General features: G+C 36.8%; 1 protein-coding gene across 1 annotated transcript in view; it reads left to right on the top strand.

Annotated features, from left to right (window-relative positions):
• IPO5 (importin 5) overlaps nucleotides 1-21,907 on the top strand; it is a 44,961-nt gene that overhangs the window by 3,769 nt on the left and 19,285 nt on the right. The window contains exons 2-10 of the mRNA XM_074911303.1: nucleotides 1,067-1,147; nucleotides 6,825-7,017; nucleotides 7,504-7,606; nucleotides 7,849-7,945; nucleotides 9,085-9,189; nucleotides 12,558-12,680; nucleotides 12,766-12,886; nucleotides 16,446-16,533; nucleotides 19,673-19,779. Coding sequence (XP_074767404.1) covers nucleotides 1,067-1,147; nucleotides 6,825-7,017; nucleotides 7,504-7,606; nucleotides 7,849-7,945; nucleotides 9,085-9,189; nucleotides 12,558-12,680; nucleotides 12,766-12,886; nucleotides 16,446-16,533; nucleotides 19,673-19,779 — 1,018 coding nt within the window. The remainder of the gene's footprint in view (nucleotides 1-1,066; nucleotides 1,148-6,824; nucleotides 7,018-7,503; nucleotides 7,607-7,848; nucleotides 7,946-9,084; nucleotides 9,190-12,557; nucleotides 12,681-12,765; nucleotides 12,887-16,445; nucleotides 16,534-19,672; nucleotides 19,780-21,907) is intronic.

The raw sequence follows: 21,907 nt of genomic DNA, 5'->3' as shown, positions 1-21,907 counted from the left end.
AATTTATTGTCAGAAGAGGCATGAGGGAAGCCAGCTTTTACAGTGCTTTGGCTGTCCATGAAAGCATAGCTTCAGGTCCACGTTGGGCCTGTGTTTAGGGAAACTCCTTGTTTCTCTGTTTGTCTTTATATTTATAGATAATAGTGCAATATAAATATATACATTTATAGAAATGGTTAATCTGAGAAGTCTGACCCTAAACCTCATTTAATTTTGCAGTCTCCATGAAATGATTAGATTAAATGCAGGGATTCATTGGGGATTCAGAGTCTCGTTGACTGTGAGTATATATGAGCATGAGTAAATTTACTGTAGTGTTAGAGATGCTGCAATGGTAAGAATGGGAAGTAGGCAGGGAACTGATCAGGGAACTGATCAAAATGAACCTGGGCTTTGTGTTGTAGGCTTGTTCGTTGAGTTCAGGATGAGAGAATGAATATTTGGAAAGGGTGGAGTAATTTATCTTCAGGATTGTGTCCACAAAAAATAGCTCTTTCAGAGGGTTTCCCTAAGAGGGAGACTAAATAGTGTGTCTTGCTGAAATCCAGACACGAGTTTAAAAATGAAAAGTTTATATTCAAAATGTGTAGTTGAGATGTGTGACTGCAATGTGACGTTGTAAAGGCTTCAAAAAGGTTCAGAAAAAGAACTGAACAAGTTTTTGGACTACACATTTATGAGTTATTATTCTGTTGATCAGGCTTCCAGGGTTCTTAATGCTTTGATGTGATGCAAGCTATGATGGATTCCCAGGAGGATACATGTTCCATATATGTTGTATGTCCAGGAGGATATGTGTTCCGTTTGTTGTATTTCTTAACTCATAAGTGGCCAGTAATGCATATATAGGTCATTCCAATACAGCAGGTCTTATTGTAACAAATCTTTACTTATGATTTTAAAATAGGTCAGAAATTTTTATTTTGACAGGTTTATTTTTTTTGCTGTTATTTTCTATTAACTGGAGGATACTGATGTTGTTTTAAAAGGAAAGTCAGTTCATGTTAATGCTTAACACATGCTTTCTAGTAATTGTTTACACTAAACCACATCACTTTTTATGCAGGAGACGTATGAGAATATTCCAGGCCAATCTAAGATCACGTTCCTTCTACAAGCAATCAGGAATACTGCTGCTGCTGAGGAGGTATGTCTTAGTAATCTTTGAATTCTGCAGATTTTCAAGGGAACTTGGAGAAGGGGGGAGGAAATCAGTGCCAGTCATTTTGGGATAAATGAACAAGTTGTGTATTAACTGAATAATCTTAATTTACTGCACATTTGTAGAGGGACCACTCATCTAGTTTGCTTGTGTCAAGTTCACTGGCTGAGACTTTTTCATGTAGGATATTTAGTTTCAAAAGTAGTCTTTCATAAGTGACTGTTTATATCTCCATTGTTTTCTGGTTGTGTCTTTTGCTTAATGAATGGATTCTTAAAATGTGTAACCAATAGATGACTGTCACTGTGATGTTCCTTCAAGTTACAGCTGAGAAATGCTTTCCATTTTGGGGTCCTGTGCCTAAATGTGTTAAACTTGTGTATCATCTGAAACTTCACATGTTTCTCAAATCCGAATTGGGGGGAGATAAGGTAGCAGTTCTCTTGCAAGTTTTATTCAGATGGCTTTTGTATTTTGTCCTGTTTGTAGAGGATATGCTCATTAAGTCATCTAGCAGTGTTACAGAATGAATGGAGAGCAGTCTAAGCATTATATAAAATTTTTCTGTGGGCATACAGTAAGTGTGCCTGTTAGTTACTCGTTAGTTTTGTAAAGGCTCACATGCTTTATCAATCAGGTATAGTACTGGTAAAACTATTATTCACTTGAATATGCAGAGTGAGGAACTACTAAGCTTTCAAGATACTACAAACTTCAGAGTCACTTAAAAGTAAAAATGTTTGACTTCTTTTTTAAAATCAAGAGTTTCACTGAACAATGGAAAGATGTAGCATGTAGGATTTCTGAACAATATTATAATAAAAGTATAAGTGTGCAGTTTCTTTCTGGATAATGATCTCTCCTGGTAGATTGTATTTGATTTAGAGGTAGATGCTATTTGTGCTTTTTAATGCTCAGTAAGTATCAGCTTACTAATACTGATGCTTATCTACTTACAAGGCAGTATTCTGGCAGAATCCTTCAATATTATTCTAGCAAGTGGTTGCATTAAGAGCTATGTAGTTTTCTCTCCTGACTCTCTGAGATGTTTCAAATGATAGAAGGATGTAGAGCAGTCTCTCCTATATTTAAAATTGCCATGAAAAATAGGATCTACCTCTGCCCCTTTTTTATCAGAACAGCATCATAGAAAATAATCAGAATAGTTGGATAATACTGTGCCCTAGAAGTCATAGCTGCATTGCACATGCTTCTGTTTTGCATACATTTGAGAAGTATTGAGTTGACAGCTACAAAGTCATGCTTGTGTAAATAAATACTTGCTGCTTGTATATACTGATTTTATTCCCTTTACATCAGCTAAGGAAATAGCCCAGTCTAAAATTTGTTCAAAATCTTGCCAATGACTTGGCTTCCAACTTACTCAAGTGCAAAGAAACTTTACACCTGTAGAAGTTACTCTTACCAAAGACATCAGAGGTTAACATTTGTAGAATAACTTGACGTTTAACTCCACCAATGGATAAATCAAAGACAGGTTTAAATGTTAGCTCGTAACTTAAGTAGATGTTAGGTGCTGAACTCAAATTTTGATTAATAAAACCTGAGAACAACTTATCTTCCCTGAAAATCCAAATACACAGTAGCCTAATTAGAGCCTAAATGAAATCATCCCCATGCTTGATCTAAACATTGCATATAAACATGCAGGGAAGCATTCTGTGCATGTTCAGTATGGTGCTGGTATCAACAGCTAAGCATTTTGTGCCTGCATAGGTTTTACATAGATCCAAATGTTCGACAGGATGGTGCAGATAGGGCTTTGGGCCTGATATGTGTCTTCTGAGCATGCTGAATGTACTGGCGTCGCTGAATACAGGCTGCTGGAGGAAGCCTTAGAACTTTAAGGATCCCTTTCCCAGGCTATGGGAAAGCTAAGTTTAGATCCCTCTTCATCTTGAAGCCTCTGTATTGGTTTACCTCCTCCCAGGAAAACTAGGCTGAAGAAAATACTCCATCCTGTTTGCAGGAGCTGTGCTGCTGTGCTGTAGAGAATACAAGATTCATAGGACTATTTGGACAGTGTTTGGGGGAATCCTGATGCCGCAACCTAGTAGTTTGGGCATTTGAATGGAGAAACAGGGATTCAGGTCCTGCTTCCAGGACCTCATGCATTTGGCATGGGAAAAAAAATAAGCTAGATCAGAAATAACTCTTTAAAAAACTGTTTAACAGGTTTTCTCCTAGCCAAATGCCTAAACTGTGGAAATAATCACCTTTTCCCTCTGTTCTCATTTCATACTTTCCCGATAACAGAGTAACACTGTTCACAGAAGTGGAGAGAAGAGTCTGACTTAGCTGTTAGAACACTTCTATGCCAGATGATAATGTGAGTTTGTACACCTCAGGTTGAGGAGGGACTTGAACCCAGGTCTCCCAACTTCCTGAACATGTAGTCTCACTGCTATGAAGTTAGGACTCTACTTCTTCCTATGAAACTGCATTTTAAACGTTTGAACAGAAAGTGGTGTGTTTTCACAGTTTATCTGATGATTTTTATTCTCAGGATGTGTCTCAGCTGTTAGAGGCTGTTCCATTGCAGTTTTGATTTACCACCTCTTGGAGAGGAACAGAAGCTCTGCATTTTCTCCTGCATTTGTTTTCTTCCTGGTTAACTCCGGACTGGCAGTTGTCAATCGTGTCCTAATTTACAGTGACTAATTTCAAGCCCTGAGAAATACAGTAACAAATGCTGTGTAAAACTGTTTCTGCTGTACTAACAGCCCTCTTTGTTGGCTCTGACCTTTTCCTTCCCCCTCTCCGTATTGTTGAATGAAGGGGTTACATTTCTTAGTCTGAAAACTACTTCTCTGGGCAGCTTCCTGTTCAGCATTTGGAGGGGAAGGAAGGCAGCCCATGGACTTCTGATACACCACAGTTCTGCCTTTGAGTTGTATGCAGACCTTAGGCACTGCACGCTTTCAATTCCACATGGGGCTGGGTCCCTGAAGGAGATTGTGCAAGTCCATCTTTGGACCATGTCCTAAATATTAATTGCTTCCATACACGCATGTTTTTCTCCTTGAGGAGCAAGTTCGTTTTCTTCTTGTGCCTTGGTTCCATCATCTGTAAAATCCTAGAACATTTTCAAAGCTCTGTAAATGCTATTCATAAGAAGCAGTATGTTGAAATCTGAGTATTGTGATGGCTTTTTATGTTAATACCTTTGACGTTCTAATAGTATGTGAGCATCTCAGTAATTTAGACATGGAGAAGAATCCAATGCTAGGAGAGAATTCTGCTTGTTTTATACTTCATTGGTAGATGGAGGTTTTTCTTTGGGGAGGTACACTTTATATTGCTCCTGTTCTCATTAAAAGCTATAGCCGCTAAGTTGCAGGATTTTTAAAATGCTTGTTTAGGTACATGTTTTGTAATACTTAAATATAAAAGAGTATTTGGGATGTGTGAAAAATACATACTTCCTTCCTTAAAGCATAAGAAACAGCCCCAGAGCTACCATTAATCCGGCCATGTTGGTCATAATTAAATTGACAATGGTAATTTTCATACATAGGTGGATATCTGCTGAGGAAAATATGCCATTTATTATTAGAAGTCAATTGCTTCTTTGTTACTCCTTCAAACCTTTGAATTTGCTTTAGGGAATTTGGGATATTTTTTTTCTAAGCTAGTAACAATAAACAGGCACTAATTCATGTAGTGCTGATCTTGAGTCTTTCTGTATGGCTTTTTACTGGTGTTCTTACTTTGCAGTCTGTCTGTGTTTGTCAATCTTCTATCTTAAATTCTTCAGAAGTTCTTATCTTTGAAACTATGTGCTTTATGAAAACAAGCTCTCTTCCCTATCTGGCCACCTATTATTACTTCAGGAAAGGAATTAATATAATGTCATTATCAGATGTCATTAATATTCAGTCATTATCAGATGTCAGAGAATATGCACAGAAACATGATGCCCTGAGTAAGGGAAGACATTGCATCGGTGTGTGCCTTGTTTAGTCCCAGCAAACTTGCTGCCTAGTCAAGGCTTATCCTATATAAGTTCACCGTACTAAGGAGGAGAAATTTAATCTTTAACAATTGGATGGGAGAAGGAAAGATACCATTATGTTGTGGTGCCATTAAAGTTTTTGGACACATTGTTAGTGGGATTCCCAGAGGCAGCGAAGAAAGAATCTTTCTCTTTCCTCACTCATACTCCCTGTGTGGTGACTTATTGCTGGAGAGCCTTGGCTTACAGCACAGGTGGGCACCTGCTGTCTTCCTTAGATCTACTAGGGAAGATCTGCTAATCCTGCATAGGTGGTAGCTTTGGTCCACACTAGAACTGTTAAGGAGGAGATAAGGAATGTTCTGAAGTAAGGTCCAATTCTAGTCCTTCCTTTGTGCAAGTATAGAGACTTTGTGTACGCTACTGTTTAGCTGAGAGATGAGTAGATTATGAAAAGGCATGGTGAGCCTAGAGACTGCAGAACATAACAGGAGTAGTATTTTGGGTGACATTCTAACAATAGCTGATTTTTACAGGTACATTAGAAGTTGAGACTTCGCAGCAGCTCGTGTTTCTCACCTATAGGTTGCGCAGTGTAGTTGAGAGATCTTTTGGAAATTGGATGTCATTAGTTCTGCTGCTTATTGAATATTCTTGAATTCCAAAGGCTGTTACAAGTGAAACTATTTATCATTCAAGTACATGTTATATAATATCATCTTAGGAAAAGAAGCTGAGTACACGTTGCATTGGGTTGGTTTTTTGTGGGAATTCAACATGTTTAAGGTTTTGTTATACATGTTAAAATTTAGAAGTTTGGGGGGTGGTTTTTATTTACTTTTTGTCCTTCCAGAAACACTGGTTAGTGAACATCCTATTTAGTAAGTTATTCAGAGTACTTCATGTGTCTTTTTGCCTTTACTGCATGTGTTGTTCTATTCACTTTGAATTACTCGGCCATATTTTTTGCTTCTAGTTCTTGTATAATTGTAAATAAATGCAGCTATGTAAATGATACTGTTGTAGAATTGCTGTGTGCAAGCAGGAAGCATAGAAGATTGTAACAGGTGGTATTGAGGTTCCTATGCTCAAATTCAAATTTAAAGAAAAACATTTCATCCTAGGTCTGTGAAAAGCTGAAGGCTTTGTGGTTATTTTTTGTTCAGAGTGGAGTTTTATTTGCCAAAATCTAATTCTGGGTTCCTGAATCTTCAGGATGGCGTTTGGTTGTTAGAGAAGGAGGGTTTACAGATTAATTGTCTGACAAAGTTGTCCCATTAAGTCACTTGTTAATCCAAAAAACCCTGTCTGGATTATAATTATCTCGGCAGGCTGTTTAAAATAGAAAGAAGACATGCTTTAAACATCTTTCAGTAATGCAGCTAAGTCTTTAACTTGCCACAAAATATGTCCAAGGTTCAGCTCCAGAAAAAAACTGAATACTTAGTGGATTTCATTATTATCTCTTTGAAGAGCTGTAATTATCAGAAACATGGTTGTAAGCTGGTGTTACTTTGCTATGTTTTTGCTTACTGTCTTAATTGTCATCTGTTGCTTGAGAGGTATTCCATTCACCAAGTCTACGCAGTGAGAACAGATAATTTAGAAGTGTAATGTCAGTTACCTTTCTTCATAAGAACATGATTATCATAACAAAACACTTTAACATACATTCTTACTCAATAGGCTAGACAAATGGCAGCTGTCCTTCTACGACGACTTTTGTCTTCTGCTTTTGAGGAAGTTTATCCAGCTCTTTCACCTGATGATCAGACCTCTATCAAAAGTGGATTGCTGTTGATTATTCAATTGGAAACACAGTCCAGTATGAGGAAAAAAATCTGCGACATTGTTGCTGAATTGGCCAGGAACTTAATAGGTACTTTGTATAAGCTGATACTGTAGTAAAATGTTTATGTATTGATAGTAGTTGTATTTTTATCTCTTGTTCTCTTGTGTAGGCATTTGCACATGATATACTGACTGATTTCATGGTTTAAAACAAAAATTGGTATTTATTTGCATTATTCTTAATCAGATAAAAATAAGATTCTTTAACTCTGCTTTTTAAATTGCTTGAGTTTAGATGATACAGTATTAAGTTTTAGAAATCCAGTTTTGTTTAAATTCTCATGAATGTTATGCTGAACATCTACATCAGTTTCTTTTTCGAGTGCTGTTATGCAGCAGTAAATAATGATTGTCTTGTGTTCCAGAGTGCCTTTAGATTTGACACTTCAGCCATATTTTACACTGCAACTTGAACACATCTTCAGTTTAGTAGTCATGACTGGTTGCCCTGCACAAATGAAATCTAACCACTCTTAAGTTTGCTTATCCGAAAACTTTGTTGTGTTTAATCTAGATGAAGATGGTAACAACCAGTGGCCAGAAGTTCTGAAATTCTTATTTGATTCTGTCAGCTCTCAGAATGTGGGACTGCGTGAGGCTGCTCTACATATTTTCTGGTAAGCTTTCAGATTTTGCTGTGTTTTTGCAGTTTAGCCAAATCATGTCTGTAAAAAATGTAAGGGAAAACTCTCAGAACTTAATTAACCAGCAATCATATATATTTCATTTATTCTGTTGTATGGCGATTTACTTAACTCTTACATGTACAGTGTAGCTTAAACAATGGATAAATGTGAAATAACAGTTAAGGTTTAACTGTGTGAATTTTTATTAATGTTTTGGTCTCTTTCAACCTTAGGAATTTTCCTGGGATTTTTGGAAATCAGCAGCAACACTATTTGGAGGTCATTAAGAGAATGCTGGTTCAATGTATGCAAGATCAAGAGCATCCATCAGTAAGACTTTTTTATGTTCTTTTTTTAAATTAAGTCCTGAGCATAGAAACTTAGTGTAGTAGTCTCAAACATAAAGGCTGAACTGTAGATTCCAACCAGAGAACTGCATTACTTAAAACTGATTAAAACACATTACTTAACTGATGTACACCTGGAGTTTTGACTGTGCATACTGTAAACAAAAGGGTCAAACCTTTTCATGGTCCTAAAGCTGACTGGCATGTTTGCATGGCTTAGGTCCAAACTCTTCCTTAGTAGTTATGCTTGGAGAAACCTTGTTGTAGTGGCCCAAAGCAGAGCCAGGGCTTTTAGCCAGCATCCTGAGGGTCAGAAACTCCTTGCTAAGCTCTCTTTCTGGCCCTTGTGTTTAACAGTATCGATCACAGTATCTCTACACATAGTATCTGTACACGGTATGTCTCAAAACTGCATACACGATAGCTCCTCGAACTGTTTGTGCATGCTTTGCTGTAAGGGCATGTTAGCAAGCCTTTTTTTTCTGGAAGACTTCACATTTATTGATTTGTGCAGAGAATTGTACTTTGAAAATGTTTCTCTTGTGAAAAAATGCTGGGCAAGGATAGGAAACCCTGCTGTGGTATATGGGTTCAGTTTGCTGCTCCCCCATGGATTACTTTTTCTGACCTTTTAAAGTCAACTGAGTAACATTTTCTAAAGTACCACAAGTCATGCCTTTAAAAAAGCATGTTTTAAACACTGAGATCACACTTTTTGAAAAATGGGACTTTGACGCTTGCATGCACATTTGAAATTGGGATGGAAGTTGAAAACAATAGTGTTTTTCTTTTTTCTTTCATTAAAAAAAACCAAACCCAGAACACCAAAACAAAAAACAAGCTAAAACAAAACTAGGGAATACTTGCCACCTTGTAATATGATAAACTTTTTTTGTATCATGGAGGACATAGATGTTGAAGAACTTCATTGTTGATTTAATTTGAGGTGATATTTAAAATCCCACGTTAAAAACTAATTGCTGTATCTATTAGGAAAATGTAAAAGGGAGATGATAATACAAAATGTAGTCTCATAATAGGCCTCATTTTAAAAGAAAACAAAACCATGTTTCGTTACCAGTTCTTCATGCTTTTTTTCTCCAATCCTGCCTGTCTTTCTAGATCAAGACTTTATCTGCTAGAGCTGCAGCTGCATTTGTGCTTGCTAATGAGCACAATCTTCCCCTTCTTAAACATTTTGCAGACTTGCTACCTGGAATCTTGCAGGTAAGAAACCACACAAGTAACACTTAATGTGCCATTACTTCCTGTATTGACTGTATCCAAACATAAATTATTGGTCTGCAAATTTGTGTAACATACGAGTTTTTGCTGACACTTAGATTAACTACATTTTAGCGTGACATCAGTTACCAGCAAGATAGAGTGTAAAAACTGATAAGGAATTTTGTAAACACAAGGTAATTGATAGGGTTTTAAAGAAAATAGTTCAATGCTGATTAATTTATACAGTGTTACCTAGATAAGTGAGGTAAAATTCTTTGTAAGGTATTTAAATCAAAATCATATGGGTTTTAAATTAACCATGATATTGAAATATGGGCTATTCTGAGATTTCAAGTAATCAGTAATTGGGAAATTCATTGACCTATGATATCCTGTGTCTCCAGTTTAGAGGGAAGTGAGGAATTATTCTGAACAAAGATTCTCAGAGTAGGAACAACAGTCTGGATATAGGATATATGATCTTTATTGTTTGATACATTAGAAACTTGCAAACAAAATTAATTTTTAAGCTTTGTATAATTTCTGAGTCTGGGTTAGATCTCTCTTAGGATGGTTGAATTTGAGCAAAAGTTGGAATTCTAATAGAAGAGAGTTTACTTTTGGGGGGAAGCCTGTTGTAAACCAAACCAGAGACAAAAATGATTTGAGCTCTGAAGGACAAGAATTTCACATTTCAGTTCCCTTTCTATATCAAGAAAAAGTGGAAATAACTAAGTACCTGTGGTGGTGGTAGTGCACTTTTGGCAATTTTAAATTAGGCAAAATTTAGGTTAAATACTGACTTCTTGCTGCAGTCAGTACAGCAGGTTCCTGTTGATAGTGTAAGCTCTAAACCTTGTCTGTGTCTGCTTTGTGGCAAACTGAAGAAAAATTGTGCCAAGTTTACTGTCTTCAGCAACCAATGGAATTCTGCTTGATCTTAAATGGAAACTGAGAGAAAATTTATTAAAATCAACTGAACTTGAAAATGGGTTCTAGTGTGTACAAGATGAGTATTTTGATATTGAGGTCAATATCGGGTGGTTAGTCCCTGTCTGTGACTCTGACAATAACAATTGCATTGTTCAAAGATTGTAACTGGCTGAGAGGATCGTGTCTGCTGAGTACTGCATGAGTGGGAGTGAGGCAGGATTTGGGGTGGGCATGCCATTTGTCCTGATGTTTGGTAATTAAATAGTATGCTGTTTTTAAACTTCAGACTAATAGCCCATTTTGTGATATAAGTTTCAATGCTAATATTTTAGGCTGTGAAAACACATGTACTTGGCTTGCATTTTCAAGCTTTATATTGCAAATATAAAGCACAGAACTATGTTATGAAATCTATCTTTGTAAAGTACTTATTGTGAGAAGGACTAGATTTTCTGGCTGCAGTAACACAAGATGGCTATGAAGATCTGAGTTTATAAATAGGAGATGCGATGTGTTAGAATAGTGGTGAGTGACCTTTGGTGACAGTTGGATGCTTTTTTTGTTGCTGTTAAAGTTCATTTTGTTGAAATATTGGCATGGTAAAAAAGCTAAAAATAAAATTCTGACTTAGTAGTTCAGTCTTTCTAAGTACAGTATCTATAATGGTTATGCTGGAAGTTGAACTTTCAGAACAAATAGTTGAAACTCCTATCCAAGAGATTTATCCTTCAGTGGAGGTAAAAGCAGCCGGACCTTCAACTGACTTCTGTGGTTGTTGGTGTTCAATACTACAGAAAAGTGCCTCAGGCTTTTAGGGCCCACTGTGCACTTTTGAACTTCATTCTTCAGAAACCTAGTCTTGCTTTAAAGAAGTGTCAAAGTTGCAATGAGTATAAAATATACGGTTTTACAGAAACTAGCAGTAAATATTACATTATCCTGTGCTAGAATCAGAGGATGAGTGGTAACTATTGTGATAGCTATTAGTCCAAAAGGCCTTAACCAAGACAGACTTTTTCCAGAACACTTCTGATACTAGAAGATGCTGCTTCTATGTTAAAAGTGTGGGCTGTTGAGTGGCATTATCAAAACTGTTGGATTATAGACTTAAGTATTAAAAACGACCTAACTGTTCAATTTTAAAAAAAAATGTTTCTATGTTAGGAAGACATCAGATACTTTGCTAAGGCAAATTCCTTTCAAAAGCCCCAAAGTGTATTTAAAGACTGTTTTTTTTCCTTGGCTATTTGGGGTTTTGTGTCCTACTTCTTGAAGAGTTTTAACACCATTGAGTAACTATGTGCAGTTTTGGTACTAGAGTATCAACTTGATCAGTTAAAAGTAAGTTTTAAATTACTTTTCAGAATGTAGCTATTGGGTAGGAAAGATACTTGCAAAAAGCTCGATTTTTTTTAAATTTTTTTTTTTCCTTTTTCCTACATCTCCTGACTGAAGGCTTTAATTAAGGCCTTTCAGGTCTGCTTTAATTTGGTCCCTTTCCAGAATTGTCTGGAAAAAAAAAAATATTTAATCTTGAAGTTCCTGGTGTTTGTAAGTGTAAGGTAGTCAAAGATGCTCTCGTGTAACGAGGAAAGGAAGGAGTTAGGCTCATTTTCCTTCTTTTGGGCAGAGTTACTTTGAGTTTTTCTTTATTTAAAATGGATTTTGAAGTTGTGCTTGTCAAAACAGTGTGTATTTTTTGCATATTGGTGCCTCTGATGTGTAACCTTAACTTTATCTGAGTGTCTGTCTACTGCATTAGATTTAAACTAATAATGGCCAATATTGATGGCATATGACATTGCAAGCCATAACTTGTAGAAAACTTAGTTTTGGACTCTGCATATTAACTGTTTGTAGTTGTTAGATTGACGCACGCTGGCCACCATATCAGGGTCTGACTGTAAGATCCTGCTGACGAAAGTGCAGAGTCTGAGCGAAGGCTTCCAATTAGTCTTTTATTAGTTCTCTGGTTACAGCTTGAGCTGGATGCCTCCAGAGAGAGACCCCCAACCCAATTCACTCCTCTTGATTATACCCACACCACCCATCACCTGATCCCCAAGTCCAATCACTTAATTCTGGTCTGTGGTCTCTTGATTTCTTACTGGGTTTTCACTGTTGCTGAGCTGGCCTTCTTCTGAAGTTACTTCATTCTCTTGGTATTGTCTTCTTGGTCCTTCTTCATCCCACTCGTATCTGCCAGATTCAGCTACTTCTTTGTCAGCAGCATTAGCTTTATCAAAAAGTTTACTTGGCCAGTTTTTGCAGCCTAAGGCTTCAACTGCTTTAGCTGCTAATAATAAGCCACTAATGCTAAACGAGACTATTCAGAAAGACAAGAATGCAGTTAATAAATTTCTTCTATAACAGTGGTCTCATTCATAGTATTGTTTGTTTTTATTTAATCTTATCTTCTTCTTATCTCTTTATAGGCTGTAAATGATTCCTGCTACCAAAACGATGATTCTGTCCTGAAATCCCTTGTAGAAATTGCAGATTCTGTTCCCAAGTATTTACGACCACATTTGGAACCTACGTTGCAACTAAGTCTGAAGGTAAAGCTAGGAATTGTTAAGAAAAAATAATCACTTTCTGCCCCCAAATTGCTGTTCTAACTGTTTGCTCTAATCTGGATTGTAGTTGTGTGCCGATGCCAGTCTCAGTAACATGCAGCGTCAGTTGGCACTTGAAGTAATTGTGACCTTGTCAGAAACTGCAGCTGCTATGCTGAGGAGGCATACAAACATTGTTGCACAAGCCAGTAAGTATTTCACTAATTTTCTTTGTTGAAACAATTTGTCTTCCTTTACAATGTTAAACTGACTTTGCAGGTGGTCAGTGGCAACACTGTGTCTAACTCAGAGTTTGATAACTTTAGGTGACACTGAATTGAGTTTTCTTATGAAGAAAACCCTTTCTTATTATGACTTTTCATAAATTAATCTGTGCTTATGCAGATATTTTATTCATACCAACAATGTGAATAAAAATACAATAGACTCTTCATTAGGTGCTTCCAAGGAAAATACTACTTTCATGCTTTTCTGCTGGCTTTGGAAGTTTGTACTGTAAAAAAAAAAAAAAAAAAAAAAGATGCATTTAGTTCTGTAGTTCTACGTTTGAAGTTTGGTATGTAGGCCAGATATTCTGTGGTGCTGGCAACTAACGACTGCAGGAATTCAGCATGCATGTTGAGCTTTGGTGTTGGGTTAAAGCTGTGAATTAAAAATCAGATGCTTATATAAATACTTATAGAGAGTCTAATTAGTCTGCTTAACATGTGGATTGTAAATTCTTTGGAGAGGCACTTTTAAAATCATGCATTATTATATGAGATCCTAAAAATAACTGTCTTCTGGACAGCCCCAGCAGCAATACTGTATGCACTGGTATTTCTCTGCCTTTTAAACCCTTTTTGTGACTAGATCAGGGCACTGAGACAGCGGTGTAGCCCTCTTTTTGGAAGGATTCTTTTCCCAACTTGTTACACTTGTATGTGTCTAGATTCTTGCTTGTTTTCTGAAACTTACATAAAGGCAATCTTTTTACTTCTGTGCTTAGCTGGAGAAGGTTGTGTATATGCATGTCACTAAGTTAATCATAAAACTTCTGGAAAATGTGCACTGGATCTGCTTGGCATCAGTGTTTATTGACTAGAGTAGAATATTTGCTTACTTGTAGAACAGGTTTTTTTAAAGAACAGATTCTTTTAGAATATATTTTGAAATTTGAAAGTATTTAGAATGCTGCATTTTCACTTTATCCTGTAGGTTGTTGGGAATATTAACACTTGACACTTGCTGTCCCCCAAATCATTACAGGCTTCTTATCTGGTCAGGCAGCATAGTGGAGAAGTACCTTCTAACTTTTTAGAATGTATTACTTTTATATTGGGTTGCTAGCTGCTGTTTAGGAATGAAATATTTGTATTAAGATATTGCATTAAGATAAGGCACCATGCAGGAATGAAATGCCTTTGGTTTGCAACCTGCTGTAAAATTGCTCTTAATGAATCACTAAGGTGAAAGACATTTATTTTGCAGCCCTAGTAAAGCAGTTATGTTCAGCGAATGCTAAAAAAGTAGCCGCAAAGGATTGCTTTTGTCTTGGTTTTGTGCCTTAGTTTAAAAGGCTTTCTGTTTTCACTAAGAAGTTGCTAAATCACTTGATCCTCCCAAATAGAACTGGGTCTTAGGCAAAACTGTCATCTTATGCTGGTTTCACTATACATGATACTGATTTAGGAGTGAATCTGTGTTCTGTGTACCAGTTATCTGCTTAGGAATTCCATTTGGGTTCTGACTTCCCTCCTTGAGCTTAGAATTCAAGATAGCAGAGTGTTTTATTGCTTTTTCCCTATAAATTGGAGCTGCAGCCTATCTTTGGCTGTAGTTTTGTTCAGTGTCCAGAAAATGGAGAGTCATAGCTTGTTCTGACAAGAAGCAGGCTTAGTGGGGTCATCCTTAACTTGTTTGTAAACAGTCTATATATTGGCAGTAATTAAATTTTGAGGGTTTGTTGGGACAATGTTGAAGCTTTAATGTGCAACTCTATATTTTAAAAAAATTCTCAGTGAAACTATACTGCCTGGCAACCACATTCATATTAAACATAAGAGGAAACAGCATGTTTACAAGCTTTTGCAGGTTCTAGATATAATGATGGCCAGACAGCTTTGGGTGACAGTTGGTTCTCAGCCTTGCTTCTTAGTAGCAACAAATGCTATGACATCAGTTTTTGGATCTGTGTAGCATTTGTGGCAGATGATGGTTGACTTCCCTGGTTCAGAGATGTGATGATACATTGTCTTCATGTCTGTGCTTATGAGTCTCTGTGTCTGAAAAGCTTCTGGGCTATAATACTTTTTTTTGAGGAAATTCTTTTCAGTGACTAGTAAGTATATAGAATTCTAACATCTGGGCACCATGCTAGAGTGTTCATAGTGTCCATTAAGTTTTCTTGATATGTTTATAAAAGCTCTCTGAAGGTTTTTGCAGCCATGGTATAATCTCTGGCTGAAGATATGTAGCCACGTCAAGCAAATCAATCCATAATTTGATCTTTTCTTGATACTTGTCCCAATGCTGTCAGTGAGAAATATTTTTCTTCTGTCATCAGTTGACCAGAAGTTTCTCATCTGTCCAGATGTATGGTGAGGTGAGTTTGCTTAGGGTTGTGCCTCTGTTGTAGATTTACAGTAGTGTAAGTGAATTACAAAATTCACCAGTTGCAGTACGTCTCAGCAGCAGCATGGGCTACTGTATGCCTACTAGGTTTTGAGGTTGGTTGCTGTAAAGGTCAGTTAATGATGATGCCTGTCTTCAAGATATGTGGTAGACTGTCCTAAAAGATTCTTAAACCTCAAAGGTTGAGTATTTGACTGAAAACTTCTGTTTCCAAGGCAAAGTAAAGCTTTTCTGCATAAATTGTTGAGAATTCAAACAACTGCTCTGAGTGGTTAGTGTAATACAAGGTAAAGAATACTTCAGAGCACCTTCCTTTGCTCTGAATGAGCAAGGTATACTTTTCACCCCTTGAGCTTCTGAAGTGCACAGGAACAGGCAGACTCACAATAGACAAATCCCTGCACTCACTCCTCCAGTGAGAACACCTCAGAAGAATAGGTGTTGCTTATTACATAGTAGTTGCACATTATGATATAAAGCATGTGTAATAATAGCCTCTGTAAAGAGTTACACTGAGAAGAGCAGACAGAATCAATCTGTGGAGGTAGAAGTAGAAAACTGGTGATTATTATGTGCAAGATATTTTCATGATACAAGCCAAAAATTTACAGTAAATGGGGAGAAGTTTCAAGTTCTAAATCATTACCTTACTGTAAATCTTTATGCTGTGATCACTGTACATATAGTTAACAAAAGTTACCATGGTAGTAAAACCAAGGGTTGAGTGTTGTTTTTCCATAATGAATATTGTCTCTTTCATCAGTAAATGTTCAAAGGATGATGTCAGAGTTCCTAAAGCATGTATACTATTTTTAACACTTTCAAGGAATTTTATTAAGGAATTTACTTTTTACAATCTCCATAATTTTAAAAAATCTTGCATTGTGCTATTAGTCCTGGTAAGAAATACACTCAACTTCTTTTTACTCTCAATTTGAATATTCTGAAAATACTTTCCTGAAAATCTGTTGTGAATTATTGGCTGATGCAGTTTGACAGACTTGGCTATGTGCTATTGGAAGAAGAGTAATTTTTCTTTGGTGACTTTTTTGAAAGGAGAGAACTTAAAATTTTTACTTGTTATATGAGGATGTATTTTAAGAAAGCCACCTGAGTTTAAAACTTCTTTTTCAGTTCCTCAAATGTTAGCAATGATGGTTGACTTGGAAGAAGATGAAGACTGGGCAAATGCAGATGAGCTTGAAGATGATGATTTTGACAGGTAATTATGAAACTAGTTGTTTCAATATATTATCAAGACTGTGTGGCTAAAGGCAGATTTTAAGTGTAGGATGCAAGTGACTGCAGTGCATTACTTCTTCTTTACGCAAGTAACCTTTCTAATTTTGTTCCCTCGGTCATGAGTGGTATATATGACTCTTCTCAGTTCATATGTAGGTTATTTAGGTACTGTTCAGCAAGTAAGTAAATTCTTTCACTATTTGTGTACTGCTGTAATTTACTTCTACAAGTTACATGTCCTTTTGTCTTCTTTTGCACTGTTTTAGCTTTCCAAACTTTTTTCTTCTGTCATTTATGTTACTTGGTTCAGAAGTCAGTGCTTTGTAACCTTTTGAACGGAGGACTTATCCTGTAGTTAGTTGGAGCCAAAGCTGAAGGATGCTGACCTGTTCAATCATCTACAACCAATCTCTTAATATTTTTCTGTATCTGTGCCCCTGAAAAGGTGGTGTTAAAGAAGAAAAGCTGCCTACATTCTGAAAGGACATCAGAATGCATAGTGGAATTCCCTGCTGGATTTCATCTAGCTAAAATTACTATGATTTTGCTTTTATTTTAAATCTCTTGGTATGGCTAGTAGTAGCTTATTTTGTTGTGCCTTGGGCAAGAAAGATCTAATAAAGATGTCCAGTCTTTGTTTTGCTTATTCCTGTGTGGTTTGTAGCTTGCTCCAAATTTTCACTAAAATGACAGTGGTTTGTTTGCAGCATCTTGTTACATCTGCTCTTGTCCAAATAGAGTTAGAATGAGTAGAAGAAAGCAGAAATATATGTAGGAGATAAGTATCTCCAGAATTCTGTGAAGACACAGGTGTTCATTTACTAGTCTAGACGCTTTTGCCACATCTGACATCTTCAAGACTCAGATTTAATTAGAGTTTCGAAACAATTTGTCACAGAACACTTTGAAATCTTCACAGGAAGGTAGGCAAGAGAAGAGATGTTTGTTTACTACTGAACTGTATAGCAACTTCTACTAGATAGATGTGTAGGAATTTATGGAAGAACCTGTTTAATATCTGCTTGACTTAGAATACTTTTTTATGTTTCCCTTGATTATGGAATTGAAAGTAAGCTATCCTTTCTTCCTCCTCTCACATGGTAGACCAGACCCTTTTAACTTGATTTGTTTCATCAACTTTGAAATTTTGCCATACATTTAGAACTGTCAAACACCACTGCACTCAGGTTTGTCAAGTATTTGAATCTCTTCATTCAGCTAAATTTCAAGGAGAAATAGAGTATTAAAGTTCAAATTCTCATCAAGCCTGTCAGGGTGTGGAAGTTTTTTCAGATGGCCTGCTTTAGACAGCTTTACTAAGTATGCTGAATCATCCACTTAAGGCATGCCAATTTCTCTTTATTTTCAGCAGAGTAACTTTGTTCTTCTAAAAACAAGTTAGTTGCCTATGGATTTTAGAGTGAAAATTTTCCTTTTTTTTTGTTACAAGTCACAAGTAGAGTGAGCAAAGATCAGAAAACAAATCATGCTCGGCAACCTAAGCCTAAAGGGGAGATGTAGCTCATTTGGTCCTCGAAGTAATAGGAGAGCTTGAGGATTAGACACAAAATACTGGACATCAGCTAGTCTCTTGTGACTGTGCGTGGTGTTAGTTTTTTCTTTTAGCAGGTTCACTCATGTTATTATGTGTTTCCCACCACTGAAGTTCACCTTTGTGGAGAATTGTTCAGCTGATGTGCATCCTAATCTCTTTTGGTGCTTGAGTCTTTGTGGCTTCATAAAACAACTGGAATTCTGTGCAGTCCAAGAAACGGGCTAATGATCGTCAGGCTGTAACCTAGTTAGGGTGTGTTCAGATCTGACTAAGGGGGATGTGAGTCAGCCTATGCAAAAGCAGCGGGGAATATTTTAGCATTTCCAGTTTTTTGTTGCTCTGACTTCATACAGCACTGAAATTCTAAAGGAGGAAAAGGTTAATCCAACTTCCTCTTTTCCTGGCAAAAGCCTTGCAAACATTGCAGGAAGGTGTGTGGTAATTTTTCTAAGTTAGACTATCTTTATTTCCTCAAACTAAAGGTATGAATTAATGGTGGGAGGAAATGACTCAACATAACTTCAGACAAAAACTGCCATTAACTTTAGTGAGTTTGCTCCAATCTAAACCTATGCACCCATGCTCTGTTGTCCTGCTGGTGATGTGTCTGTTTATTTAAACATGACTAATCTGAAGAACAAATACAATACTGTCAATATATTTGTGCAGACACCTTTGTTCATAGCATGTGAGTTTCTAGATGGTTTGTAATGAAAATTGGGGATTCAAGCATAATAGTTCAAGACCTCTATTTCTGACCTAGCTGACTGCTGCTTCAAAGAAAAGGGAGGTTCATCCCTTTCTGAACTATTATTCAGCTTTTCTGTCAGCCTGGGTGTCTAGGATGGACTGTAATAACGTTGAGTTATTACAGTGCAAGCCATACAGTGCAAGCCATACCCAGACTGTAACAGTAGTTATCTGTGTCCTGGAAAGTTTTTTGCTTTTGTGTAGGGAATAATTCTATTGGGTGGAACAAATCACTTTACACAGATACTGTTTGCCTGTTCTCAGTTCTGGAACTGGCTGAGAGTCACAGATTCCTCACCTGGGCTGAATATTTTCTGCCTGCGTCATTGTCAATAGAACATGCTACTAGACTACTGGTACTGCAGCCATGCAAGAAGGGGCTCTTAGGTACCAAAGCTTGAATTCTGCTGGTTCACCTGATTCATAGCAAGTCTGAACTGGTTTGTGTTCTCATGACAGGATGATAGCCAGTATTATTGCGTAATTCATTGCAAATTTAGTTTCAGCTTTCTAGGTATGCGTAATTGTTGTGAAATTGTTTATACCTTCTGTGCTAGTAGGGCCCAAGTTTCTTTGGTAATAATCAGTGGGCTACAGATAATAAATGTTTAGGTGGAGGGTAAATAATTACTTTGTGGTTGGTGTGTGTGCTTTTAGGTTTGGGTATGCTTTAATTACTTATGGAGGCTCATGTGTATTCAGATGGCAGAAGTTTGGAGACTAGAACTGCAGGAAAGGGCACTTCCGTGCCCTGTTGGACTGTTTGTTTTATTGTAGAGATCAAACCACTGATATTTCTGTAACTGATGTTTAGCAATGCAGTTGCTGGTGAGAGTGCACTGGACAGGATGGCATGTGGCCTTGGAGGAAAACTTGTTTTACCTATGATTAAAGAACATATTATGCAAATGCTTCAGAATCGTAAGTAACTGCATTTTCTTTTCTTTTACAATTCTATCCTTTCTGGGAACTTTGATACCTCTTAAATCTTTGTGTTTAGCTACTTGATATATTTTTATACGCTTCCACTTTTGATTTCACAGCAAAAACTGTAAATGCTGTGAACTTGGAAGTTTATACCTTTTCTTGGATTGTGATTTATTAAACTTATATACAGTGCATTACAACATTTTTCTGGAACAAGGACAGCTGAACAGAGGTGTCAAAAACAAAACTACATTTTATTTTTAAACTCACTTTGAGTTAAATATAAATAAGGGAAGACTTTTTACTTTAGAATATTCTTTTTAAATCCCTACAGAGTGCCTCACAGTACCTCAAATATGCCTAAACTGCCACCTGTTATTCTGTAGCTCAGTTTTTTTGCTTCTTCAGAAGTGCTGCATTTAAGTGAAATTTTAATGCATTACAGTTCATAGAGGAAAACTTATCTTTTTTTTCCCTGTCTGTGGTAGGCTGGCTGGTTTTTGATATGGTGATTTTAATACTTGCTTCCTGAGGTGCTTCCATATATTCTCATCAGCTGCTTTGTGTGCTGCTTTTCCTCTTAAAATACCTGTAATGCTTGCTCAGGCAGTCATTCAAAAAAATACTGTGCATTTGTTACATGCACTTCCACTTGACCTGTGCTTTGAACCTTTGAAATAGAAGATAATGCAAAAGTTCTGGGTATTTTTCCTACCTTCATGATTTTAAACCAAGTCCAAAAAAGACTGTTACCATATTGGATATGGAACATACATACATACAGCTACTCAAGGTACCACCTGTAGAGTGTGAACACTTGTCAGTTTGGAATTTAAGTTTTTCCATAAAGGAAGTTCTATTAAGGAAATGGATTAACCTGACTCTTCCAGTGTTAATAGCTTCAAAGCTAGCAAACGCCTAATTTTGTAGTACCCACAGAAAGGTGTAGAGTCTCATGGCTGTAAGACCTGACTCCTGTGAAGGGGAGAAGTGATGCCGTTGCATGGATGCTGCTTGCTTTCTGCTGGGTCGGAGCTTTCCATAACAATTAGTACTCTTTGGAAAAGGGAAATGCAGTTAGATATTGTTTGGTTCAGAGGCTTTCACTGGTAGGGAGTTGGGAGGAAAGATGAAGACATTTAGATTAAAACATCATCAATAGTCTCAGAAATCAAATTTTCTCTTCTCCCCACCGCTGTTCTCACAAATGTTTATTGAAATAATCCAAACCCAGAAGTTTTAAATTATTGGGTAGCCAGATGGTCCAAACATGATTGTGTTTCATTTTGTAGTATCATTAATTTTAAGTCTGGAATGCATGCTAATAGTAATACAGTGAGAATAACAAGAGATGCAGGCTTAACTAGGAACATCCAATGAATAGTGCAAAATAAACTGCTTCTTCACTGTAGCTTCTGTCAAGTTGATATTCATCTCATTCTGATCAAACAGAAGCTTGAGTGTCAGGATTCCAGTGCTCTGAACTGCAGTGTTCTTCGTTCCAGGAATTTAATACATTACCAGCAGTAATGAAATCTTGCAGTATTTTGGGAAAGAAGTTCTGTGGCGTGTCTTTCCCACAGGTCGTTTGATAAAGCTGTTTGTTCTTCTCACTTTCTTTTCTGTAATCCCATGGTTTCTAGCACAGAGAAAGATTTTGTAAAAAAAACAAAACAAAACAAAAAAAACCCCTGAAGTTTCTCATGTTTCCCTTGCCTAAAGAAAAAGGAGAGGGACACGAAAGATCCATTTCAACAATACCTACTAGCCTGAGAATAGGCTATCAGGACTTGGGGGCAGAGAAAGCCTTACATACCTAAATGTAATGTTACTGCTCTTAAACAGTCTTGGGGAGACCATTGAAAAGTTTAGTACTAATTATTTCTTTGTTTTAAATCTTGGTATTGTTTGAGTCACTAGACCTTTTTCCTCTCTTGACCTAAAGAGGAAGGTATAGACTTTCTGATACTATTTAAAAAAAAAAAAAAAAAAAAAAAAGATGGAGGAGAGGGGAAAAAAGAAGCACTGTCCTGATGTTTCCCTGGTTATCTCATTTAATTAAAATGAAGTTCCCAGGTTTTAGTACTATGCATATACTTGTATCAGCAGTTAAGAATTCTTT

This window comes from Athene noctua, chromosome 1, assembly GCF_965140245.1.
Source record: "Athene noctua chromosome 1, bAthNoc1.hap1.1, whole genome shotgun sequence".
In the NCBI taxonomy this organism is placed as follows: Eukaryota; Metazoa; Chordata; class Aves; order Strigiformes; family Strigidae; genus Athene; species Athene noctua.
This window is presented reverse-complemented; position numbering and strand designations above follow the sequence as displayed.